Consider the following 27,168-nt stretch of genomic DNA (forward strand, 5'->3'; position numbering starts at 1 on the left):
GATCAGGACAACCTTCATTCTACTGGGGTGGGAGATGTTCTCAACTATAGGTTTATTAAATTATTATAGCTAAAGGCTATAACACTGTTGTGGAGAATGAACCTGTCTTACAGACTCTCATGATCAATCTTCTGTTTATATCCCACTCAGTCTATTAGAAAACACTTGGTATATTGGATACCAAGAAAAATGGACACAACAGTCCCAGTCTCACTGGAGGGAGGAAGGAAACAAGCATTTATCAGGAACCTACTGTTTGTCAGGCTCTGTGCTAAATACATGACAAATATTATTTTGTTTGATCCTCACAACAACCGCAGATGGCAAGTGTTATTGTTATCAGAGGTTAAGTGATCTGCCTAGTGTCACATTGCTTAGTAAGTGTCTGAGGCTGGATTTGAATGCAGATCTTCCTGACTCCAGAACCAGTGATCTATCCAGCATACCACCTAGCTGCCTGAGGAAGAACAATTCAACCTAGGAAGGAATTTTCTGAGAAAGATATGGTATCAGTATTGTATCAATACTATTACTAATGACATCTTAGTACTTCAGACTTGCAAAGTACTTTATATATTCTCATGCATTCTTTACTACCACCCTGAGAAGTTACTGCGATTATCCAAATTTTACAGATAAGATTCAGGTAATTAAGTGATTTCCTCATGTTCACACAGCTATTAAGTGTATAAGGAAGGAATTAAACCTAGTTCCCACTGACTCTAAGAAGTCGGTGCTCCTTCCATTATGCCATGTTATATGAACCTTGCACAAGTTTAGGAAAGTAAGGTTGAACACAAAAGAAGAAATCTAGATAATGGAAGAAGGACTCTGTTATTGATGACTGCGTTTTGCAAAAGTGTGATTGTTCCAATGGTGCTTGAGATATATACCTGGGCCTTGTATCCTATGGAGAACAAGAGCCCCTTGTAACTGGCACTCTCACCATGACTAATCTGCCTGGTCTTTGTAAGCTTGCTTGGTTTTCTTAAAGGCACTAAGTCAGATTGTTCTGGATCAGGCACTGCCTCAAATAAAATTGCAGGGATTAGGGAAGGGTTTGGCAAAGTGGGGTTCTTGATGTAGAAGGGCCTCTACTGGGCTGAAGCATGAGAGCAATTGTTTTAGGTACACTTACTTATAAGGCTCAGGAAGGTGTAATGTTAATGAGATTTACGTTAATGAAAGATCTTCCCCACTCAGTAATTGACCTTAGGTGGAACCCATTGGGAGAAGCTTGATTGGGGGAGGCTTGTTTTGTAGGAAGGCCCACACTTTTGTTAACTGTTAATGAGGCACTGGGTAGTGATGCCCTCCAGCTCTGAAAAGTGTATATATACTCTGAGGTGAGGTTTTGCTTTAGGGGCTTGGAAGAAGGTTCATGTGTAGGGGGAGACTCTCTGTAGCCATTAAGGAGCTGCCCCTCCCGCTTTGAAAACTCAGATGTTGGTGCTTCTCTCTCTGGTAACTATGTATGTATGTAATGGTCAGACAGGTGGACCTGTCTGCTGATCTGTGATGTATGTATTGATTATGCTCAGACAGTGAGAAGCCCTGTCTGTTGGTCTTTTTTTTCTGCTTGTATTTTCTCTCTTGGTGAATGTAATTAAAGAAGATTGTTGAGCTCTTCAAAGTTGTTTTCCTTTTAAAAAAGCAGATCTAAGAACCTGTGCAGCAGACCCTTCTGTGTATAACGGGGTGCTTGCTGTCACAGAAGGGGAGTCAATGTTCTCACAGACCCTTAGGAGAGCACTAAAGAAACACTTGACTATAGAATCCTCTGTGTCAGGCAGCTAGCTTGGAGGTGAAGTGCAGGAGGTAGATAATCTGATTCCTAAAAGAGCCCAACAGGGAACACCAAGACAATTTGGGAATTGAATAGGGAAGAAATGGCATTTCCCTTACTGTTAGTGTAAACTATTATTGTATTTTAAAAGCAAATCAGAGTTTGTAGAACTGTAAGAAGGGATTCCAGGAGAAGGCCACAGTTAATAAGTACTAGAGCCAAGATTTAAACCCAGGGGAGCTGTTGAGGAATGACTCACCCATATGAGGACATAGGGAAGTGTGTGCAGGCAAGGAAAGGTGTGAAATATTCATTGGTCTCAGCGGTATGTATATGTTATCCCAAAACATGCTGGGTGTGTTCTAGTCAGGAAGAAGAAAAATATTCAAATATCTTCTAGTCAGGCAACCATGAAGTCACTGAGTGAATCTCTAAATGCATTATTGACAGTCTTAAAAAGGCAACCAAGACATGGCACAACCTAAAAGCCATCACTTCACATTAGAAAGGTCCATGTCTCATCCCAAATATAGTTTTTCTATTTGTCTCTTACATCTTCCAAAGGGAATGCAGGCTCCTCATATATCCAATTTCAGTGTAATTTAGTGTTAAAAAGCACACCTCTTAAAGTTCTTGGTTTAACTCCACATAATTGCACTTACTATGTGGCTCTGGTTAAGTCACCAATTCTCTGAACCTCAGCTTCCTTATCTGTAAAATGGAGATACTAGTACTTGTACTACCTACCTTGTAAAGCTTTGTAAATCCTTATTATTTTGATTATAAGCCACTGGTCCCCTTTTAGACATCCAAAAACTCTGGAGTGAGGGGAAGTAGATACTTATTTTTAATGATATATTGAATGAATTCTCCACCTTTCTGAGGAGGGAGGTAGGGAGGGGGAAGAAGAGGGAGCGGGAGAGGGAGAGAGAGACCTCTGCTATGGCAGGAGAGAGGAAGGCAGACCCAGATCCTAACATACGATGTAGTCCCTGTTCTTCAGTAATATATACTGTAATTAGGGAAATAAAACCAACACAATACGACAAACAACTGTCCTCAAGGAAATGTTGGAACCAAGTCAGTAAAATTCAATCATTTCTGTTTCTGCAAAAATCAGAGGCTGTTTCCCTTGCAAAGAACTCCAACTTTTTTCTAACTATGAATCCCCTTGGCTCTCTTGGGTGAGTCTTTTATCTTGTTAGGAACCAGGCCTTCATGGCATTTCATAGAGTGTCTTTGCTATAGCTCTACTGCCTGACAATCTCCATCCCATCAGAAGCTTGGACTCTAAGAAGTGAGAATTTTGTTTCAATTTGCCAGGGATCACGCTTCCATGATACTTTTTGCTGTCTCCTGGTGCCCTCTCTCCCTCTTCCTCATTCTTCCAGTACCTTCTAGGTGGTGTCTTCCCCCATTCTCCCTTAAGTTCCTTAAGGGCAGGGACTGTCTTTTTTTGCCTGTATTTGCATCTTCAATCAATGCTTAATATAGCGGCAAGCATGTCCCCATGACTTCATGTATCCCACATCACCTATGACTCTTCAGGACCCCATTCAGGGTTTTCTTGGCAGATACACTAGAGTGGTTTGTCATTTCCTTCTCCAGCTCCTTTTATAGATAACAAAACTGAGGCAAACGGCGTTAAGTGACTTGTCACAGTTAGTAAGTGTCTGAGACTAGATTTGAACTCAGGAAGATAAGCCTTCTGACTCCTGGCCTGGCCCTCTATCCACTTTGCCACCTAGCTGCCCCCAGTAAGGGTTTAAATATTTCATCCATCCACGTATCTATCTATGTATCTATGTATCTATCATCAAAATATGTCTGCTTGGCATTCCTATTCTTAGCAAGCAGGAAAAAATAGCAGAAAGCAAATAGCTTCAGCACTAGGATTAGAGGTAACTTGAAGCATCATCTGTTCCTGAGAGGCCATCTTGCTTATTCTTTTTACCACCCTACACTATAGACTTTGCCCAATTCTCTCCTCCTTTAGCTTACTTTCTTGTACTTGACCTTTTGCCTGAAATGCAGAATCTGCCTTACTCTTCTAGCTTGGTCTGCTACTCTTACACTTGATTTCAGTTTGCCTGACCCCTAGCATCTGCCAAACTTTATCTATTTTGTTCCCTGTTCTGATTCCTTCCCCTGTCCAGTGCAGTTAAAACAAAATGGAGAACAGTTATTTACAGGAAGCTTCCCAGAAATAACTCATTTTACATTGTGATTTGGAGATAACTTACTGATGAAGATTATGTTGCCAGGAAGCAACCACACTAAAATGTAACTAATGAAAGATAAGTTTTTTCATGAGATTTTTAATGGCAGAAGCATCTGGCGCCTAGTAAGGAATATTAAAAAAGAGAGCAAGTGGGTAAGACAAAGAGCTAGAACCTCTCTGCTGACCTCCAAACTTGTATCTCCAAATGCTTTTCAGATGTCACAAACTGAATGTCTAACAGACATCACAGGTATGAAACACTACTCATTGTCTTTCCCGCAAACTCTCTTCCCTTCCACACTTCCCTATGAGCATCAAGGGCAACACCACCCTCTGAGTCATGGCATGAAGAATCCAGGGGTCATCCTTGACTCCTCATTATCTTTCACTCCCCATGTCCAATCTGTTGCCAAGACCAATTAATTTCACTTTTTCAGCATCTCTCAAATATGCTCCCTCTTCTCCTCTTCACTACTGCCATCAAAGCTGTACCTCTGATACTGGTACAGCTTCATGCCTGAACCACTGCAATAGTGGTGATGTGGAGGGGGAGGGGGTTTTCTCACATCAAGTCTATCTCTACTCTATTACATCCTCTATTCAGCAATCAAATTTTCATAGAGTATAGGTCTGACTAAGTTACTCCCCTACTCAATAAACTTTAGTGACTCCCTATCACCTTTAAAATCATATACAAAATCCACTGTTTGGCATTTAAAGCCCTTCATAACCTCCCCTCCCATCTTCTTATACCTTTTACCTTTCTTCCCCCTTTTTTTTGATCCAGCGTCGCTGGTTTCCTTGCTGTTCCTCAAATAAGTCACTCCATCTCCTGGGCTAGCTATCTCCCAAGCCTAGAATGCTCTCCCTTATCACTATCTCCTGGATTCCCTAGATTTCTTTAAGCCTCAGCTAAAATCTCACCTTCTAGAGGAAGCCTTTCCCAATCCTTTTTAATTCTAGAGTGGGGCAGCTAAGCGGTGCAGTGGATACAGCACCAGTGCAAGGAGGACCTAAGTTCAAATCTCACCTCAGACACTTGATACTCACTAGCTGTGTGACCTTGGGCAAGTCACTTAACTCCAATTGCCTCATCCTGGGTCATCTCCTGTCATCCTGATGAATATCTGGTCACTGGATTCAGATGGCTCTGGAGAAGTGAGGCTGGTGACCTGCACAGCCCTCCCTCACTCAAAACAAAGTCAAGTGCAAGACACGTCATTATTTCTCTGATGACATGGTCTTCTTTGGCAACGAAGGATGAACACAATTAATTCTAGGGTATTCTTTCTGTTGATTATTTCCTATTTATCCTGCATATAGTTTTTACATATTTGTTTGCATGCTGTCTCCCTCATTAGATTATGTCTTTTGCCTTTCTTTGCATACCTAGCACTTAGTACAGCGCATAGTACGTAGCAGGCACTTAATAAGTATTTATTTACTGTATCAATGAACACTGAACAAGGGAGAAGGTAAATCTGATTCCAAATGATGAATACCAGTTCTTTAGCTAGAAATATTCCTAACTTGTGGCATAGCAATATTCCCAAGCTTTATACAAATATCTTTTGGGCAACGTCCCATTTAATTTACTCACAAAGTAAATTTATCTTCCATAATTTAGTTCTCAAGTGAGTCTACCCATCTGAGTAAATGACTTGAAATCTGTTTTCCAGCTAGGCATATCATATCCTCCATTATAAAATAATAAATTACCATTATGGTTTCTTTGTTGTTTGTGATTTTGGTTAATATGAATAAAACTCAAGACCCTAGATGAAACTGATAAAATCTAGTTCCTGGACTTTTAAGACTGAAGATCAGGTCCCCAGTGGTGGTGACCCCATCAAGGCTCAACTATACAGCAAAGAATTGACAGAAATGGCCAACTGGCTTTACTCTTAATTAGAAAATTCATGTACAGGAAAAAATAAAAAATTGTCAGTAGAAGCAGAACACTAGAAAAAAAATGGACAAGAGGGATGAAAAAATCATAATACAGATAGCTTCCAAATACTTTCAAATCCATAGGAGTTGTTATTCAGCATCCTTCTTATATTTCTGATTGTTCCACTGCATTACAGGTTATTACCTTATTCTCTCCACTTCCTACAGGCTCATGATCATGCTTTGATTGTAGGCAGGGACTGAGAAGAGACTGGCTAAGCACAGCAATACTTGTCAAAGTTCTACAGCAGAGCCCACTGCTTCTAATCTGGACTTTTTTTTTTCTGGATATCTATATTCTTTTAAAGTCCTTGGAGTTATCTCATGTTTGCTGAGGTTAGCATTTTTCTACATTTTGAAGACAGATGAAATATGGGGCTCATACTTGAGCCTTATTGACTGCCTTGTGTCAACTCAATGAATCATATTCTCTCTACTACAGTAAGAAGGCCCTAATTTCTAATTACATTTGATTCAGCTTTTATTCTTCAGATTCTATTTATATCTGTAGGACAACAATCACTCTCCCAGTACCACAGAAGAGAAAACTGAGGGAAAAACCTAAACATAGCCATGTGAGAGAGAGAATTGTAGTTTTCTGAGTCTCTGATGTAGTGAATAAGCTCAGCTCTTGACTAGTGAGTGCTTCAAAAAGCCCCCTAAATCCTTGACCAGCCCCTGCCTCATTTTACTTTACTCTCAGCTACTTTGTCCTCTGGTGGCATGGTGGATAGAGCATTTGTCTTGGGAGTCCAGAAGACTCATCTTTCTGAGTTCAAATCTGGCTTCAGACACTTACTACCTATGTGACCCTGGAAGAATCACTTAACCCTGTTTGCCTCAGTTTCCTCATCTGTAAAATGGATTGGAGAAGGAAATGGCAGGTTACGCCAGTATCTTTGTAAAGCAAAACCCAAACAGGGTCACAAAGTGAAAAACAAAATGTAACTTTGTCTCCCTTCTCTGCCACCTATTTTCTAGGTCTGAGACCATAACCAAGTCACTACTGCCATTGTTATTAGAAAAGAGATATCAGCTGACTCCCTTATTGCTTTATTCACTATCTCTATAGCTTTCCAAATAAAAATATGTTCCTTTCCTGTTATATATGTTGTCCCCACTATTAAAATGTAAGCTCCCTGAGAACAGAGATTATTTTTACTTTTGTATGTTTATCTCTAGCACTTATCACAGAGATTGGCATGGAGCGAATGCTTACTAAATGCCTTTTAACTAGTTAATTCACTTTCCATAGTGGTAGTTTTCATCAGCTATATCTAGATATATCAGCTGTTTTTAGATATAGCTATTGCTGAGTCGTTCTTTAGTCATGTCCCACTCTTAGTAAAGAGTGAACTTCGTGAAGCTAGTGAACTGAATATAAAGTTATTTAATTTCTTGCCCATTACAGATTGTCTCTAGGCTGGTGGAGAAAATGATCCAGCAGGGGTGGGTAGCTAAATGTGCAGCCACTGGTGCACAGTGAATAGAGCACTGGGCTTGGAATCAGGAAGACTCATCTTATTGAATTTAAATCTGGCATCAGACACTAACTAGCTATATGACCCTAGGCAAGTCACTTAACCCTGTTTGCCTCAGTTTCCTCATCTGTAAAATGAGCAAAACAAGGTAATGGCAAACCACTCCAGTATCTTTGCCAAGAAAAACCCCAAAATGAGGTTTTAAAGAGTTGAACACAAATGAAAAACAATCCATAATAATAATAATGTTAGGAACCTCTTGACTACATATGCTGATCTCAGTGGGCTTACGGAAAAATTTCTTAAAATAAACATTTCAACTGTTAAAATCAACAAGGCACAACATCATATGCAGCTCTAAGAAAGTCTCTATATTAAGATATAAGTGCTAGCATCCCATGTCAGGGACATTCTTCTCTTTGGAGCCAACCCTCAAAAACTTTGGGTCAGAGTAAGATGTTAGGGATTTTAAGCACATCAAGCCCTGGCCTAAAGGAAGGGAGATTTTGAGTATCTGAGATTGACAAAGTAGCCAGGAGATAAAGAATGAAGACAGTTTCTCTCTCTCCCTTTGGTCCATTTCCTCTGTTTAATTCTCAGTCAGTCTTTCTCCTTGGTCTTTTCTCTCTTTCCTTTTACTCTCTATCCTCACCCAATTCTAGTCCCTATCCCTTTCTTCATGTTTTTCGCTTTGATTCTTTTTCTGCTTCCTTCTTTCTTTCATCATCTTTTTTTCTCACAATGTTAATTGGCTAGAATATGAAACTAAAGCCTATTTTAAAAGGTCATTATCTTTATCAAATAGTTTTTATGTTCCCAATTCTAAATCTAAAAAGTGAATAAAACTCAGCAATCTATATTACCCTTTCTCTCAAAAATTAAGTTGCTTTCTGCTTGTGTATGGCCTCAACTGAGTTTCTGTGGAGTCAGTCTCCCTCAGGGAATTAAAGGTCTCTTCCCTACCCCTTGTGCTATAGTAATGCATTTCAGAAAAGCAAAACAACTCCCTCTGGAGTAGATCTCAAGAATAACATTAGATGGAGGACTATTAACAGAAAAACTGGTTAGACAGCAGATTAAAAATTAGCTTTCATTAGGCAGCAAATTCTACCAGGGAAGCTGGGGAAGCCAGAGAAATCTGATCAATTCTGCAGAACAACACAGAGAAATCTAAGTTTATGAAATGTAATCGTTTTTATACATGTACTTGTCCTTAGAAAAATATTCAGATTTAAGATTCCCCTTGCCTGTTACCCTCTCCCCATCAACCCACGAAGGCTTTTTCAAGCAGACATAAAGTCACTCCAGAGGCAAAGGAGCAGGGTATATCTCATTCAGTTATTTGGTGACCATGAGCTCAAAACCACATCTACAGATGATCATGCATAGTCAAACACATATACACGTACATGACAAATGTGGATTTGTGGACACAAACTGAACAAGCTTAAGGTTCTCATGGGAACATGCTTTACTGGGTGAAAGCTGGAAAGCTTTCACTTGGAATTGTGAAAAGCTCTGGGATACCTTTTAGGCCATATCATAAGAGCTTTGGGAAGAAGCTAAATCCTTTATGTAAATCTAATTTAACCCAGTGGAATTATGGATAAGGAGTAGCAATGGAGTATACCATTTGGAAGGTAGAGGGATGATCATGCAAAAAGAGCAAGTGTCAGGTGGTGCTTGCACTGACATCCACTTACTGCCTGCTTTTGCTCTTCTTCCTATAGGTGTTGGCCATGGAGAAAAACGAGGCAAAGAGAGAAAAGGAATAAATTAATAACAACTCTGAAAGGGAGTTCATCCACAAAAACATTTGACAGAAAGGACTGGAAGAACGAGGCACATCAGAAAATAAAAGTTCTCTGAAAAAAGTTCTCTGAAAGCTACAGGAAGGTAGATCAAGCATCAGTTTTTTCTCCCTTACCAAATGAATACTGGAAGGGACTGAAAAGATCATTAGTTCAAATCCCTCATAGGTGAGGAAACAAAGGCCTAGAAATATTCAGTGACTTGTTCAATGTTGCAAGGTTGATTATTGGCAAAAACTAAGACTGGAACCTAGGTCCCTTCCCACTACATGATGCTGTTCTCCTGAGGCAAGAGGGATTTTGATATCACTTTCTAAAGCCTATTTTAAAAGGTCATTATCTTTATCAAATAGTTTTATCAACTGCCAAACCTTCTTATTGATTACTGTTTCTTTGCTGTCACTTATGTTGACTCCCCCACCTAAGTTTGAATGTCTTTCTTCTCCTTCTGTTTATCATTTCTATACTTCACTCAGGGCCCAACTGAAGACCTGTCTTCTCCAATAACTTTTCCTTGACTAAAGTTCAGTCCTTCAGATAGTCTTGCAAGGTCCTAACTGAACAAGTGTCTAGCCAGTACCAGGGATGGGATGTGCTGCTATACTTAAATAACTAACCAGTTGATCTCAGTGGAGAGCACAACCAACACAACAAAAGTGGCAACTTACCTGAAGCACCATCTAAGTGAGTTGTCTGGGGCACTGAGAGGTCAAGTGATTTGACAAGGGCCACATAGTGCATATCAGACGTAAGATTTGAACTAGCGTTCTAATGACTCCAAGGCTAGAATTCTCATTGACTAAGCCAAGCTGCCCCTCTAATAATAAGATGAAGTTCATATAGCGATTTCAAAACTTTTAAAGTTCTTTACATTTATCTTATTTCATTCTCAAAAATAATTTTGTTTTAAAGAATTATTGGTGAAATTTTGGTGAAATGAGGAGACTGAGGCTCAGGGGGTTGAGTGACTTGCCCAAGGTCACACAATCAGGAAATGTGGGTTTTAAACTCAGGTTTCTCCAGACTTCAAGTACAATACTCCTAACACTAGACCACATGGTTTCTCTGGTCAGGATGCAATAAAAATAGATATGGAGGAAATACCTGGAGAGACCCACATTCTGGAAGCTAAACAGGCTTAATCCAAAGGAGAAGTCATGCTTCCACAGGTTTCTAGGTGAGGCTGTAACTAATAACCCCAGGTAACTAACACTACAGGAAACAGAATGCTTAGCAATATCCTTAACTCAGAGGAAGCCAGGCAAAGGTGGTATTAATAACTAGCTTTAATGAAAAGAATAAGAATGAGAACTTGAGGCCTCTTCTTTTCAACATTTGATCTCCCTGGCTCCATTTGAAGGAGAAATTAGAACCAGAGAGATGTTTTGCAGTTATCAGGGAGTGAGGTCTCTTTCTGATATTCAAGGATGGGGATTTCCATACCATAAAAGGTCAAAAGAGGACACTGTAGTTGGAAAGTATTTTTCTTTCATGCAACCACACCACTCTGTGGGGATATTTCATCACTTCCTCCAAAAAGTGGGCCATTAGGGGAGTCTTCTAATCAACTTCCAAATAACAGTATCATTTTCCAGACCCTGTCAAGTTCAGCTCTCATATATGGACTGGACACAGGAGAATGGAATGATAGGCTGAAACTACTCCTGAGGACAGAAGATCGGAATGTAATTCTCCAGAACCATTCTACGGGTTTCTCCCTACTTGCATGCTCAGAACTACTGTTGTTTGGATCCTAAATAGCAAGCCTTACTGGCCTACTTGTCAGTGTACCAAAAGTTTGATTCTTGCACTGTTAAGTGAAATGACTACAATTTTTATGACTAATGACAAACACGGAGCCATGACAAAAAGTTTGAGAGGGTATATGTGTGAGTGGGGTGGGGAGAATAGCGTTTAGAGACAGAACTTCTAGTGTACATGGGAAAGTCTGATGGGTGATCTCTGCCATTTTTTTTCAAAGAAGCTGCAATATAAACTCACAAAATCCACCTTTCTCAGTAAAGGCAGTAATATTCTTACACTCTAAGGGTTCTACTTAGAATTTCTTTGTTAGCAATTAGTCTTTAGGGTCAATAAACATAGGATGACAGTAACAGAAGGAGGTCAGTTAAACATAGCAGGGATAGTAACACCTTCTTTGTAAATTCAAATTGGGAATTACATACAATTGTCTGAAAACATCTGAAAATATCTTTGCCACTTTTAATTAGAGTGTTCTGTTAAATACCCAGAAGCAATAGCACTGCTAAGGCGGTTGCTTATATAGCCTACTTCAATATAACAGGTTTGGCTGCTGAGTCACAGTAGTAATGACCTGCATTTCCAGTCCTTCTGACATCATTCCCTATTCTCAGGTCCTTTTTCTTTGAATGTCTCTGGAGAAGAGATGTTGATCCAAGGTTAATCCTTCCATGTGGTTTTATGCCCTTCCATCTACTCTGGCAGATTACCTCCACAATTTTTCCCTTCAATTTAAATCTCTTCCTACTTATTGGCTCATTCCCTTGCAAGATTTCTTCATGGTTTGTTATTTTGGGGGGGGGGATGAGGGAGGGGTGTTGGGGCATTCTTTTTGCAAACTGAAATAAAGCTTGTCTTGTCTTGGATATTAACTTGAGTACTTGCATAGGCGATATTAAGACCTAGATGGGATCTATATTTTGCACTTTCCAGGGAAACCTAGGTGAAGGCAAGATAAACCAAAGAAATCATAAAAAAACTGAAATAATTTGTTTGGGCATTCGCCCTGTCCTATCCCTCCCACAATGATTGAACTTAGTTGAGGTAAAAACAGAATTCGGGTTGTAGGTCACACACAAGTTACACTTGTATTTGCTGTTTATTAATGTATATTTTATATCTCTTTCCCCTTTACCTCCAATTAGAAGTTAAGTTCCTAGAAGGCATGGGCTGTTTCATTTTTGTCTTTGTATTCTCAGTGCCTTGTATGTAACAGTGCTTGGTACATGTTTGTTGAATTGCGCTGAATTAATTAGAAGCAGACTACACATTAAAAAGAAAAGCAGAACATGCTTGTGAAGTAAAAATCAAAATTTTTTAGAGGTGATTTTTATTGAACTAGGGGAAAATTTTTTCCCCTGCAGGAGAACATCTATAAAATTACAATGGAAATCAGTAGGGAAAATGACATTACATATTCTTGGAAAAGGAAAGAAACCTAATCCAAATTTCTTCATGTTCTACATGGGGAAAATTGAGGCTCAGAGAGTTTAAAGTTAAGTTATCTATGGTCATGGAGCTAGTTAGTACAGAAGAAAATCAACATGTATTTCTCTTAGAAACTGTCTACTAAAGAAACAAGATTTGCACAGTATTAAAAGGATAAAAATTTATTTTTGTATCTAGTGTGTACCAAGTGATCTTATGACCTATTTCTATATTGCCTCCACAGATCATAGGAAGGGGTTAAAATCTGATTCTACATCTAGACTCCATTTCCATCCTTCTAACAGAGAGTTTTTTCCCCTTCTCTAAAGATACCCTTTCAGGACTTCAGAGAAAGAGTTGTAGTGTGAGTTCTAAGCACCTGAACATTTCAAATGGTGGTATTTAAAATAATGGTGATTGTGCTCACAGAGCATTCAGGAGATTACACGTGCACCTGTGACTGAGAGGTGATAACTTAAGGCCTATATTAGAGCAACCAACTGATCTAAAAGGACCTAAGACAGGTTACCCAGTTAGAGATTAGGATAAATCATTTCTCCTACACTAAAAAAAAATTCACTATAGGTCACATAAGCATTTGTGTTTGAATAACTGAGAACAACTCTCTAACTGCTTAATAGGTACAGAGTGGGGAGATCTGACCACAATCTACTACCCTGAGAGTGGCCTAGTGCTGATACCACATGCAGCTGTCATGAAGCAAGGCTTTCAAAGTCCCTCATGGCTCCAAATTCTGACATGAGCCAAATACATTTACAGGTCTATGCTCCCTAAACTGTGACACTTTAAACTGGTTAAAGTGCAGTCTATCTGTCTGACAACCAACAGGGGACCTTGGGTTGGGCCTTGGGTCTTGTCTGAAAGGGGCCATTGTGTATGCTTTAAGCAAGACATACTATTTTTGAGATGACATTTTAGTGCTCTCTTCAGGGAAGTCCTTGGAGGTGGGGAAGCAGAACTATCTTCTTTTTACTGATGAAATATCCTAGTAGAGCAAAGGACAGCTAAACAAGCTAAGGGCATAAATGAAAGATGCTTTGAAATCACTGCCATACCACCTGGTTATTACTTCAGTTCAGGGCCTAGTACTAACAGTATAATTCAGGGTATCTGATATGTAAGTTGCATGACAAAACTGAAGGAGCACTAGACTTAGAATCAGGATAGGGCTGGAATCAAATCCCCTCTGATAATTGCTACCTACATGGCCATGAATAAAATTGAAGTGTTTCATGTGCATATGGCTTTTTCCTCAGCTAGATTATAAACCCTTTAGGGGTAGGTATTTGTCAAAATACCTAATAGAATGTTGGACACATAGTAGTCACTAAAATATCTGTTATTTTGAACTAGAATTGAATGAGCAAGCCTGCATTTTTATCATGACCTTGAAATAACTCCAGCTAATCACAATCTTTCCTCATTCCCAAAATATGTCTCTTTGAAGGAGGTGGGGGAAGCCAAGCAGGATGACTATCCCCAAAAGAGAATCTGAGGATATCTGAATGGCAATGGAATTGTGGCTTTCATTCTGGCAGCCAAGTTAGTGTCCTCTCTATATAGTTCAATGGTGTTAGGCAGACAGGACCTCAGAAACTAAGAACATAATAAGCAAAAGCTCTGGGATTGCTGACACACAGCTTTGTGAACAATACCCAGGACATGTCTGTCAGAGGGAGGACATTCAAGTGTCAGGATGGTCTTTCCTTGTCTCAGGTGCTTATTTAATAAGGCCCAAGTGATGCAGCATATTTTCTCCCCCAAAGGAAAGTGGGACCTCAATAAGCCCTCTCCTATACAGTGTCCTAATATGCCTTAGCTAAAGCTGGCCACTTGTTTCACTCCAAAGAAAAGATTAATTGAAATTTAACTAGAACAAGGACTAGATTGGTTTTTCTTTGTATTGTCCATGAAAAGAGGGTTTGTTAAGTAATCCTTTATATGTACTATTTGGTGTGCCTCCCCTGCCATAACCCCAGTGACAAGAATCTCACAGAATAAGCAGGACAGATGAGTTGTAGTCAGTATTATTGAAGAATACAGATCTATTTGAGTATTTGTTTACACTTAAACATTATGCTTAATGTTTATTTAATATGTCGATAATGTAAATAACTGTAGGCACAATGCATAGAACAATTTAAGTGAAAACTGTTTTCGTAAGGAGTCATTATTTTAGAAGCATTAATCTATAGATAAATAATATGCTAATTATAAACCATTCTCATCCAGTCACTAAAGCAATTATCTCAAAGTCATTAGCTTAGTTCCAGTTACCTTATATACTTAAAAGTAATAAAACTATACTTATTTAAAAATACTCACTTTCCCCCCAATTGAGATGTGCATTTCCACTAACTAATGAGCTTTCGCTTAAAACACTGGCCCCAGAAGAAGCAATTAACACTTAGTCCTGAAATTGAGGGGATCAAATCAATTGGGGAATGACTGAACAAGTTGTGGTATATGAATGTAATGGAATACTACTGTTCCATAAGAAATGATGAGCAGGGGGATTTCAGAAAACCTGGAAAGACTTACATGAACTGATGCTAAGTGAAGTGGGGAGAACCAGGAGAATATTACACACAGCTACAGCAATACTATCCTATAATTAACTATGATAGACTTAATTCTTCTCAGCAATACAATCATCCAAAACAATTCTAAAAGACTCATGATCACAATGGAAAATGCTAACCACATCCAGAGAAAGAACTATGGAGTCTGAATGCAGATCAAAGCAGACTATTTTCACTATTTTTGTTTTTTTCTTTCTTGTGGTTTTGCCCTTTTGTTCTGATTCTTCTTTCACATGACTAATGTGCAAATATGTTTAACATGATTGTACATGTATAACCTATATCAGATTGTTTGCTGTCCTGGGGTGAGGGTGGGGTATGGGAGGGAGGGAAAAAAATTTAGAACTAAAAATTTTACAGAAATGAATGGTGAAAATTATCTTTACATGTAACTGGAAAAAATAAAATATTATTAAAGAGGAAAAAACAACTTAGAGCTTCTCCAATATCATAATCAGGGCAGAAACTACAGTTATGGGATGGAGAAAAGGTCCTGGGAGGATGAGAGATTTCTAAGTGGGTCCACAGGTCTTACCTTCAGCAGTTTCATGAGCCCTTCTAGCTGTACCATCAGCTCTCGCCGGCTCTCCTGAAGCGCAGACATTCTCTGTTCCAATTCATCTTTCCTCTGCCTGTTCAGGTGGGAAAAAAATGATCAGAAAAGAAACCTTTGAGAAGAGGATTATAAAAGAGTAGTAACTCTTGCTTCTTTTTAATGCTGAAATTCTCATTTTGAAAAACTATAAAATCAGTTCTTTAACATTGGATAAAAACTGCCTTGGGGAAACAGAAATTTATAATGCACAGAATCATGCCATTATTTAGAGCTCATGGGGACCCTCCCATGGCTATCTGGTTCAGTCTAGACCCCAGAAGGAATTTCCACCACAGCATACCCACCACTAGTCCTCAGACCTCTGTCTAAGCCCCTACTCCCTCAGGAAGGATCTGATTTCACTTAAGGACAGTTCTAATTTTTAGGAAGTTTTTCCTGACATCAATTTGCCTCTTTGAAATTTTTTACCTACTACTCCTGCTTCTTCCTTCTAGGGCAGAATAGGACAGATCTAATCCCTTTTTCCACAAAAAGTCATTCAAATACTTGCATACAGCTATAATGTCCATTTTCTCCAGGCTAACCATACCCAACTCATATCACAGATCCTCATATTACAGACTCAAGGCCCTCTATCCTCCTGGTCACCTTCCTCTGGACACTCTCCAACTTATCAATGTCCTCTCTAAACTGTGACAGCCAGAACTGAACACAATGCTCTGAATATGCTCTGTCCAGGACAAAGTATAACAAAACCATCACCTTCTTGGTTCCCTGCCTTTATCTAAGCCTAAGCAACCCATATCTTTTTGGGGATGCCACATAACTCTGCTAACTCAGCTTCTGGTCTATTACAACTATTAGATCTTTTTCTGACAACCACTTCCTATTGATACCTTCCCCATCTTATACTTAGAAAAAAATCTTAAAAATCTAAATATAACACTATATACAATTATCTAAAATGAATTTCATCTTACTGGATTCAGCCCAATCCTCTAACTTGTCAAGATTTTTTCCAGGATCATTCCTGTCGTTCAGTGGGTTGGCTATCACAGCCAGCTTTGTGCCATCTGCAAACCTGATAAGCATGCTATCAAATGCCTTTATCCATGTCATCGATTAAAATGTTACACAGAAAGGACCAAGCAGAGATTCCTGCAACACTGCACTGTAAATTTTCTGCCAAGTTCACATTGAACCATTAATAACTATTTGGAGTCTCAAGGAGTTCAAACAGTTTCAAATCCATCTAATTGTATTATCATCTAGTCCTGCCCTGTACACCATGGGGCCTGCCAAAGGACTTTGAGTGGTTATCATGTGACCCAGGGCAACAAACCATTATCAGTCTGTCTCTAGTGACTGGCGATAGTTGGTTGCCTTTGGTCACGTGACAGCCACCCCAAATCCTTTGGTGGGTCCTATGTTGTACAGATCTGATCTAGTCCATATCTCTCCATTTTTTCCGTAAGAAGAGCATGAGATCTTCTATCAAATGCTTTACCAAAATCCAGTCTAACTTTATAGTATTGCCCTGCTACTCATTTAGAAACTGTTAAAATGTTAGTTTGATGTGACTTGTTCTTTCCTTTAAGATAGCTATTGATGTCTTTGCTTTTACATCACCTTCATTTCCAAATATATTACCCTCCCTTCTCCTATTATGGTAATTCCTTACAACAGAAAAAAGAAGGGGAAAAAAAGCAATTCAGCCCAACTATCCAAAACATAGACCAAGTCTGACAGGATATACAATGTTTCACATTCATTGTTTCCCGCCTCTTCAAAGAAGGGAAGGGAGTAACACTTTCTCAGTTCTTTTCTAGGACCAGACAGTCATTATAGTTACAAAGTATACCAGCTTTGGGCCTTACGCACACTCATTTTCCTTCTTGAAGATGTGGGTGGCTGTGGATGTGGGACACAGCACATCCTGCCAGAACTGGTTGATGGATTATTTGTTGGTTTTGTTGAAATTCTTTCACCCTCCTTCTTTTTCATTCTTTGTTATAAGAGATGCCTTTCTAGGTGAAGGAGAGGGGAAGTATACATCAAAAATGAGGGTGATGAAATTGTTTTTGTGTTTTTAAAAGTTGGTTGTTTGAACAATATTGTTACAGTATCAATAGTTCTGATTCTACTCTGCATTAGTCTGAATCAGTTTTTCCAAGCATCTTTATATCAATATCATATTCAATATTTCAAATGCCACAAAATTATTCTATTATATTCAAACACTACAATTTGCTTGGATACTCCTCCAAATGATGGACATCTACCTTATTTCCAGTTCTTTGATGTCACAAAAAGTACCGCTCAGTGCATTTTGGTGTATGTATATGGGGCCTTTCTGACAAGGCAAGCAAGCCAGACTAACTGAAACAGAAAGGAAGCCTGAGAGACAGAGCATGTCCCAGGCAAGCCAAACCACTTTCACCACCTCAAACGCCACCCAGTCCTACCAGCCCCAGACCTTGATGAGACACCCTAGGACCCTGAGCCCAGGAGTCCTGGGAATAGCAATGGCATCATCAGGTCCACTTCCATCTTAGTCCTCTACATTTTGTATTGTTTCCTGGCTTGACAGTACATGGCCTTGTTTTCTTACATAAGCAGTCACCTTAAGATACTATCATGTGGCTATAGGTATTTCTCTCCCTTGTGTATAATATTACGTTTGAAAGGTTCTCGATGTTCCCCTTATACATTTCTATGTTCTAAGATATCATTTTCCCTCTCTTTAGTGAAGTGTTTCTTCTCTTAGCACTTTACAACAAGAATAGAGAGCTCTTTGAGAAAGAAAAGGCAGTATATATATGTCTGTAACAAGAAGTTATTAGGGAGGAAATCCTCTGGCTCCACAGAGCTCAACCTGCTTTTCCCCTTCTGCATAAAGTCAAGGTGCCCTAGTGTGCAGAAACTCTGGGAGAAAGGACTAACTCTATATGTACTCACTCAGTTTGAGAGTAAATAGAGAGCACCATCAGTTCCTATTATGATGCTCATCAGGGTGGACAACTGCCCAGAATGGCTTAACATAATAATGACAAAGATTAATTGCTTCACGTCTGTCTTTCAGCCCAAGTTTACAGAAATCTTTATTTTTTTTTTATCTCTATACCAACAGCAAAGAATTGTTTTTTATAATTTATGTGTGATATCCCAGTGTCAGGACTTTTGGGTAATAAGATCTTTAGTATACTAAATAAATATTATTTCATGAACCTTTAGGGATCCTAGGACCTCTGATGAGCTACGTGAAATTTTATGGAGCTTTTGGTCTCTCTCTTCTAATTTCACACCTAAATAGTGCCTATTAATGCAATGAATGAAATTAGAAGAGAGGGAGACCAAACGAGACCTTAATCGGCACTACTTAGTGCCTATTAGCAAAACATAGTATTATTCTCAAGAAAAGCTTTAAAAGTTAAATATTGCAGAGTCCTTTTGAATCATTCTCTCTCTTACTGGAAAAGAACCCGGGTTCACATCTAGTTCTGCTATTTACTATCTGAGTGACATTAGACAACTCATTGAACCTTCATGGTCCTAAGTTCTCTCATGCGTAAAATGGGGAATTGAACTAAATGGTTTCCAAGTTCTGTGTAGCACTAAATCATATGGTCCCAATCAATCAATCAATCAACAAGCATTCATTAAGCTCTCACTATGTGCCAAGTACTGTGCTAACCACTAGGGATACAAAGAAAAAGGAAAAACGGTATCTGCTCTCAAGAAGCTTACATTTTAATGGGGGAGACAACATATATAAATCAAGATATATAAGATAAATACAGAATAGATGAAAGACCACCTTAAAGGGGATGGTTTTAGTAGTTGGGAGTAGGGAGATGGAAAGGCCTCCTAGGGGTAGGTAGCATTTGAGCTGAGTTTTAAAGGAAGTCAGGATTCTAAGAGGCAAATGTTGGGAGGAAAAGCATTCAAGGCATGAGGAACAGTTAATACAAAGACTTGGAGGTGGGAGATAGAGTATTCTATACAAGGAACAGAAAATAGATTAATATAGCTGGATTTCACAAAGCCTAGAGGGGAGTAAAATGTAGAAAGATGAAGAGAACTTCTGAAGAGTAGAAGGCTTAAGGGAATAGAATGAGTTCTGTTTTAGATATGATGAACTTCAGAATCCTCACATACATCTAATTTAAAATACATATGGCAGGTAGGGCTGGTGCTTTGGAGAAAGACTAGGCTGGATAAATAGATCTGGGAATCATCAGCCCATAGCTGATATTTCAACCTATAGAAACTGATAAGATCATTAAATCAGAAGGGGGTCCACCATGGTTCATGTTTACAGATGGCCTAAAAACTTTATAAGTCTTAATACCTTGTGTTCCCCTTTCTGCCATTCTGGCACTTTCACTGTAGAAGGAGGTCACACAGGACTAAGAGTCATTTTGTATTTTTGTTTGATGGGTTTTCGTAGCCAAAAAATTCATCACTCAGTGGCCAGTGTACATCACTCAGTGGCCCAGATGGGCCTCTTCATATTTAGTGAGGTCAGTCCTCGGAAGGTCGACACTGTCTGCTATTGAAACCAACCAAAACCTTGGCATTATGACTGAATCTGCCGGAGCTTATGCTTTGCAAATAAAGCCTCTAAGAACATAGGGTTACCTTCACCCCTCCATGAGGCAGAAAAGTAGGACTTTGTGGAGCTTTATAAAAAGACAACTATAAAATTCATCTACTTCTATATTGACATGAGGTACAATTATGACAAGAAGTTATGAGTGACTGAAAGGGGAATGGGGGGGAGGGAGAGACATACAGAGTAGTCACAAGTAAGTGAAACATTTTTCCAATGATGATTTATGGGCAAAAATTGTTATTTAAGCTATCATCAAAGATTGATGGTATAAAAGAAATGGAGGTAGGCAGGTTATATGGCAAGAGCAAAACGGGTAACAGAGACCACCATAGAGTGTGAATGCTTCCCTTGTACTCAGAGACTAAAAAATGACTTAGAAGTCCTCTACAACATCAAGCAGATCTTTGGTAGTTAATCTACGGAAGACTATGGATAAGAACTACAGAATAGAAGAAGCCATGAATTGGTTACAATCTTTACTAAAGAAGAGAATGCCAACTTTGAGTGGATCACAGATCCACAGAAGTAAAATATTACAAATAAAGATAGTTAACTGAATCTTGAGTTGCTTCTTCTGTTCCAAAAAAGACTCCTCTAACAGGTACCGAGAGTCTGTTTTATTGTTTCTATCTTTCAGGAACTAACTTCCCCTCCTAAAGAAGTTTGAAAAGCAAATGTGGCCATAAAAAGTGACAGTGAAGAGAGCTCCTTCTTACCTAAGCAGCCGGAGCTCTGCCAGGAGTGTGGGGTTCTGCTGAGCCTTCTCAGGGGTTGGTTGAGAAGCTTGCTCATGCTCCAAGCGGAGGCGCTGAATCTCCTGAAGAATTTCTCTGGAAAGAAGGGGGACTGTGAATCAGGATAATGATAACAACTATTCAAGAGGTAACATTTTCTAAACTACATAGCTTTATTTTCCTTCACTTAAAGTTTTCCAGAAATGATGCTGTCTACCACAGCACCCTATCTGACCATCCCTCCACCACCCCAACACTATTGCTGGTTTTGAATGTTCCAATATGAATTAAGATATGAAACAAATGTCTTCCAAATACATTTTAACATTTTCTTGAAGACAAAAACCATGACAATAGCTAAGGTTAAGAGAAATAATATTGCTCAGGATTTTAAAAAGTTTAGAAAAAAAGGCTACTGGGAAATGTTAATCTCTTCTTCCCTGGGTAACCCTTTATGGTCTTTTAATGAAAATTTAGGAGAAACCCTTATGCCACTCATCTCCAAGGAGTATAGTCCTTAGTCATGTACTGCTTCTCACTGCTCTAATCCATTTTTCTCAGTCAGACTGTCTCACCCTCAAAACCCCAAACCTCTGTCCTAGTTTCTTTCTCTTCTAAGGAGGGCATTAAGTTCTCTATTCTTATGAATAATTTAACTAGATTTTAATTAATTTTACTTATGATAATCCTTGAATTTCCTCTTGGTAGACAGCTAGTTACATGTAATGTTATTGGTTGGACCAGACCAACCAACACATAAAAAATAGGCTGAATAAAATGATGAACAAAAGGCAAGAGAAGGAAATTCTGAGAGGAATAACTGAAGACGGGGCTAGATGGCACCAGGGAAGTGATGCATCACCTGGACAGAAAGACATCTACTTTACAATGAGTTAATTTCTTGAAGAAAAATTTAAGTTAACAACTATTTTTCAAATGACAGTCTGGGGTACTCCTTCAAACAGGAATGCACTGCGTAAGCGGTGCTCTAGAAGGTGCTTCCTTCCTGATGAGAGTTTGCTGCCCCATAGGGCCAGATTGAACACGTATCAGTACAATCTACAAAGTAGCTGCTTGTTTGCAGTGAATAGAATTACCTGTTTTTGTTTTCTAGTTCTGCGATGAGCTGCCTTTGCTGTTTGTTAGCATCAAAGTTAAAGCTGAGGTCAGTTGGGGGGCGAGTCTGGAATAAAGGAGGGAGTAAAGGATTGTGAAATAGGCCACTAAAAATGATTCAGAACCCCCTATTTCCCTCTAGTGAATTCTCAATCCTTTCTGCTTTGTGAAGATTGAGAGGCTTGTGGTAGAAAGGAAGGTGGGATCTGAGTTTGAATCCTGTTCCTAACATTAAATTGCTGAAGGATCCCCAGACAAGCCACTTAACCTCTTGCAATATATATTTTCTAAAAGGTAAGGGAGAGATAGATAATAATACCTGTAGCTGCTAAGGCACAGGATTGCTGTATGTGTTCCATATTCACACAGATTAGGCCCAAGTATAAAGGCTTCTGAACAACTTGAAGGCTTATGCTGTCACCCAGGATTTTTCCTGAGAAGAATGGAACTTAGCTCATGTCTAGGCTTTCCCTCCCAAAATGAAAAGGGTCCACAACTTCCATTCAAATACATCAGCTAATAAAACACTGAATACAGAATAAGTTTTATTTAAAAGCAAATCCAACAGGCAGATACTCAACCCAGGGATTGTCAAGAAAAACTTTTCTTCATAGAGGTTTCTAAACTGAGGTCCACAAACTTTTAAAAAATACATATTCTGATAACTATTTCAATATAATTTATTTCCTCTGTATTGCTATGTATTTTATATTATGTATTTTAAGGTATTGTTCTGAGAAATAGAACAATGCACCTTCTCAACTTCCTCTCCCCTCTGTTTAGAGGGTGGAACAATAAACTCCTTCCTTTATAAAGGGCTCAGAGCTTTCCAAGTAACTTCGTTTTCCTTCAGCTGCTCTTTTTGGTTTTGACTCCAAGAATATCACGCCCAATACTTCGTTGGGCCCCACTTCTATCTCCTTCAGCTTCTTTTTGTGTTTTGTCACTGGATTATAAGATCCTTGAGGGTAGGGGCAGTCTTTCTTTATGTCCCCAACACTTAGCATAGTTCCTTGCACATAGTAGGCACTTAATAAATGTTTACTGACTACCTATTAAGAAAGGGTCCATAGATGCCACTAGACTGTGCCAAAGAGGTCCACGACACCAAAAAGGTTAAGAATCTATGTGTTAGTGGTTCCACTTTCCCCAAAGACTTAGTTCATGGGCCTTATAGTATCAATGAAGGTACAGTACCTCTTCCAAGCCTCAGCTCTTTCTCCTGGGGGCAGGGTGGGAGAAAAGAGATACACAGACTTCTTCTATAGAAAGCCCAATCCATCCTAGCTCTGTGCCTCCACTCCTGGTAATCTTTCCCTGGTGTTAGGTCTGTGATTGCTACTCTTTTGTTGTTTCTGAAAAAGATGTCTTTCTGTTTCTTGCCCTGTACGAGGGTTTCTCATCTACCTTCTCTCATGAGTGATCCTTCTTGGTGGACAGAGGCTCTCTTTCTTGTTCCAGGTGCCTCCTACTGTTAAATATTTGTATAATTTTAAAGATATTCCAAGAGCCATCTCCTCTCTGAATTTCATCAGAAGTAATGTGTCAACTTATTAACACCCTTGGCTGCTGCAACAGCATTAATTATTATAAAAGTTAATATGTAAGTGCTGGGACCTCTCTTTTGCGGGGGAGAGGGCATCAGTATGATTTCATTCTGTGGCAAATTCCTTTACCAATACAGTCATTTCACAACTTAGTCTTATAAAGTTACTTACAGCAGTGACAGGTTAAGTCAATTCTAGAAGCATTTAGAAATGTTTTGGGCATCATGCTGCAATTTCATTGGAAACAGGTTAACCACCCCTACAAACATAGATTAGCAACTGCTCGATAACTTGTAGTTTTGGTGGCTTGGGACACTAGAAGGATAAGCTGAGGATCACAGGGATATAATGTGTCAGAGGCAGGATTTAAACCGGGGTTTTCCTACCTCTGAGGTCTCTCATCTAAGATTCATGTGTCTCCCTTACCCCCAGAAAATCTTCTCTTGTAATAAATAAGTAGAGTTGGATAAGACAAATTAACACATCAGTGTCATCTGCAGAGGTATGCCTCATTTTGTACTTAGTCTTTGCTGAGAAGCAGAGATATGATTCATTAACAGTCCTACATATATGCGATCCAACTATAACTACACATTATAGCCCAGAATGCAGTTACACCTGTATGCTGTAGCATTCTATATTCTTTATTCATATTTTCCCTCCTCATGTGAATTGCTAACACCTTCTCATTGAAGAAGGCTTGGAAGTGTTCCGCATTTAAATGCAATCAGTTCAATGTCATCTTTAAAGAATATATGAAGGACTTCACCACTGATAGGAAAAATCTCTTCCACTTTTTCTTTAGGTAGGTTATCCTTCATGACATTGGTGAATTCCTTTGGTGAGCATGTCTCTCTTATTTTACTTGATACTAATAATCAGAAGATCATGGAGAAAATTTTCCTCTGTGATTGCAACTAACAAGGATCTTGTATGACAGAAACATAGGCATAGGCTATATTTTGAAGAGATCATTAAGACTATATTTTGTTCTGAGTCAAATGTTTTTTGCAATGAATAGTAAACAATGGAATCTGACGTCTCCCCCACAATTTTTGGTCAATTAAATGGAGATATCGTCTGTTGTAGAAAATCAACTGGGAATACTTGCCTGTTCCCTTCAGATATTTTCAATAAGAATGCCTTTGATTTATGCATAGATCATTATAAGATCTTATAAAGATAAGAAGGAAATGACAAATCACTCCAATATCTTTAACAAGAAAACTCATGGATGGGAATGGCGTACTATGATCTGTTGAGTCACAGAGAGTTGGACATGACTGAAAGACCAAACAACAAAAATGAAGATGAGAAGATAGATATCTGAGCCTATTAGCTGCTGCTGTCTTCTTTTTACTCCTTAAAAAATAATACTACAACTTCTGATCTTTTCCATTTTGGGGAAGCTTTCCTTCTCAGATATGTCTTGAAAATCAAGTCCTGAGTGCTTTTAAAATTGTGCTCCCAAAACAGTCCTCTTTTATGCATATTTGGTCAGGTCCAACCAACTCTTCTTGGCTTAGTTTACTAAGTACCATTTATATTTCCTCTTCATTTAATAAAATACGTGTCTAAATGTTCTACTTCAAATGTTATGTATGGTGACAGATTGTTAAAGGAATACTAGCAAATTTATTCTATTGAATGTCTATTTGTTGCCCTTCCACTTCATTTGTTGGTGCTTTCAGAATGGTAGAAGGAAACTTCTCTTGTCTACAGTTATTATGAATATTGCAAGGCAAGATGTTCAAAGATCCTACGAAATGGTATTTCTTGATGTGTTTGGTAATATAGCAAAACTCCTAAAACTCTCTTTATTCACCTCTTCAAGAAGAGCCTGTGATTAATCCTTTCACTCAATTGCAACTTCTCTGTATCTTCTTATTTTACTTGTTGGTTGTTGTCCTTTGTTCTTGAAGAGGAACAAAATGATATCACTACGTTAGAGTCAAGTTACAGTGTGTCCTACTGTGGCTGATCAGACCAAAAATGAGTCCAAAATGCTCTGCCATAAATCAGGCACAAAAAGACCATGTGAACATTTGGGGTAGATTCTCTAAACTTGTACATCTTATGTTTCGTTTGAGCTACTTCAATTCTGATTTGCTGATAGAGCACAGCACCTTCTCTGCTGAGGGCACGCCATGCTGGGTAGACAGTATCTCCCATATCACATAATCAATTCCAAAGTTCTTCAGACCTTCAAAGTGTTGCTTTTTCTGGACACCATGTGAGCATCTGTCCTGTGCAAATTCTCCATAAAATAGTATTTTTGGCAAGAGTACGTTTGGCATATGAACAACATGGCCAACAGACTTGTATTTTCTGAAGTAGAGTTTGAATGCTGGGCAGTTTAGTTTGAGAAAGGACTAACTTATCCTGCTATGTGATTTTAAGAATCATCTCAATCTCTGTTTTATTTGTAGAGTGAATATTAATGAATATCAATGAATATATGAGTGAATATGGTTCAATTTCTCTTAAAGTGTAGCCACTAACCGTGGTCATGAGACCAAGATCTGATATTTATACTTTGAATATAATATGTTTATATAGAGCCTAAAAACTCTTGAATCTCAGGACTTGTTGTTCCCCTTCTGCACTATGCAGAAGTGGCTGAAAGCTGCTCAGAATTATATTTACGTATTTTTGTTTATTTCACAGATTGCCATGACAAAAGAATCCATCATTGTGTGGTTAGCAAGTAAAGTTGATGAGTCTTTCTGTGCTTAGTTATCTGGGTCCTCAGATGCACTCAGACAAAACCCAACAACAAAACTGTGCCAAGAAGCTTTTCTGGCCTCATACAGAGCTTGTGCTTCATTGGCACAGTCTTTGATTACCCAGGGTCATTTCTATAGCAAAATAAGACATCAGACTAAGACTTTACTAAAAAGCAAAGTGGAGGGTTATGTTCATTTTCAATCCTGCAGTTGGAATATGTATTTTGCCCTGCACATTTTCCTGTTGGCTCGAGATCATCTTCCTCTCTGTACCAAGAAGCAGATATTTCATGTCCAAGCTAGAGCTTTTTTTTTTTCCAGTCTAGAGCTAGAGGACTTAATAGATACCTCATTAAATGAATGGTGCCTTGCAAATAGTAGATGTTCAATAAATGTCTTTTGAATTAAAATTGAATTACATTTAGTATTTCAAAGTAAATAGAGAAGAGAGAAGAGAATAAAATAAAGCCAAGTTGGTTATTTATGACTAAATCTTAGCAAACTAAAGAAGCATTTATTAAGCACATACTAGGTGCAGGACCTTGTGCTTGTTGGGGATACAAAAACAAGTGAAGTAGTCTCTGTCCTTGAGGAACTTATAACCTAGGGAAGATTATAAGGTAGGTAGGTAGGTAAATAAAAATAAAAGATAATTTTTGAGAGGTCATTAATAATGAGGAAAGGAGCAGGAAAAATGAAAGGCTCATATAGAAGGTATCATTTGAACTGAGCCTTACAGGAAATCAAGGATCATAGGAGGTGGAGGTGAGGAAGAAGTCCTTTTCTGGCATGGTGATGGGAAGGCATGGAGATCAGAACTAGAATGGCATGTA

General features: G+C 38.7%; 1 protein-coding gene across 25 annotated transcripts in view; it reads right to left on the reverse strand.

The window, feature by feature from the left end:
- Positions 1–27,168, reverse strand: part of DTNB (dystrobrevin beta) — a 339,638-nt gene that overhangs the window by 52,535 nt on the left and 259,935 nt on the right. For 16 of the 25 annotated variants that reach the window (XM_072633915.1, XM_072633898.1, XM_072633910.1 and 13 more), the window contains 4 exons: positions 22,044–22,129; positions 20,929–21,042; positions 15,577–15,673; positions 9,142–9,162 (listed from right to left, as the gene is read on the reverse strand). In XM_072633915.1, coding sequence (XP_072490016.1) covers positions 9,142–9,162; positions 15,577–15,673; positions 20,929–21,042; positions 22,044–22,129 — 318 coding nt within the window. The remainder of the gene's footprint in view (positions 1–9,141; positions 9,163–15,576; positions 15,674–20,928; positions 21,043–22,043; positions 22,130–27,168) is intronic. The other 9 variants (XM_072633900.1, XM_072633909.1, XM_072633913.1 and 6 more) reach the window with 1 other exon arrangement.

Source organism: Notamacropus eugenii, chromosome 1 (genome assembly GCF_028372415.1).
Source record: "Notamacropus eugenii isolate mMacEug1 chromosome 1, mMacEug1.pri_v2, whole genome shotgun sequence".
Classification (NCBI taxonomy): Eukaryota; Metazoa; Chordata; class Mammalia; order Diprotodontia; family Macropodidae; genus Notamacropus; species Notamacropus eugenii.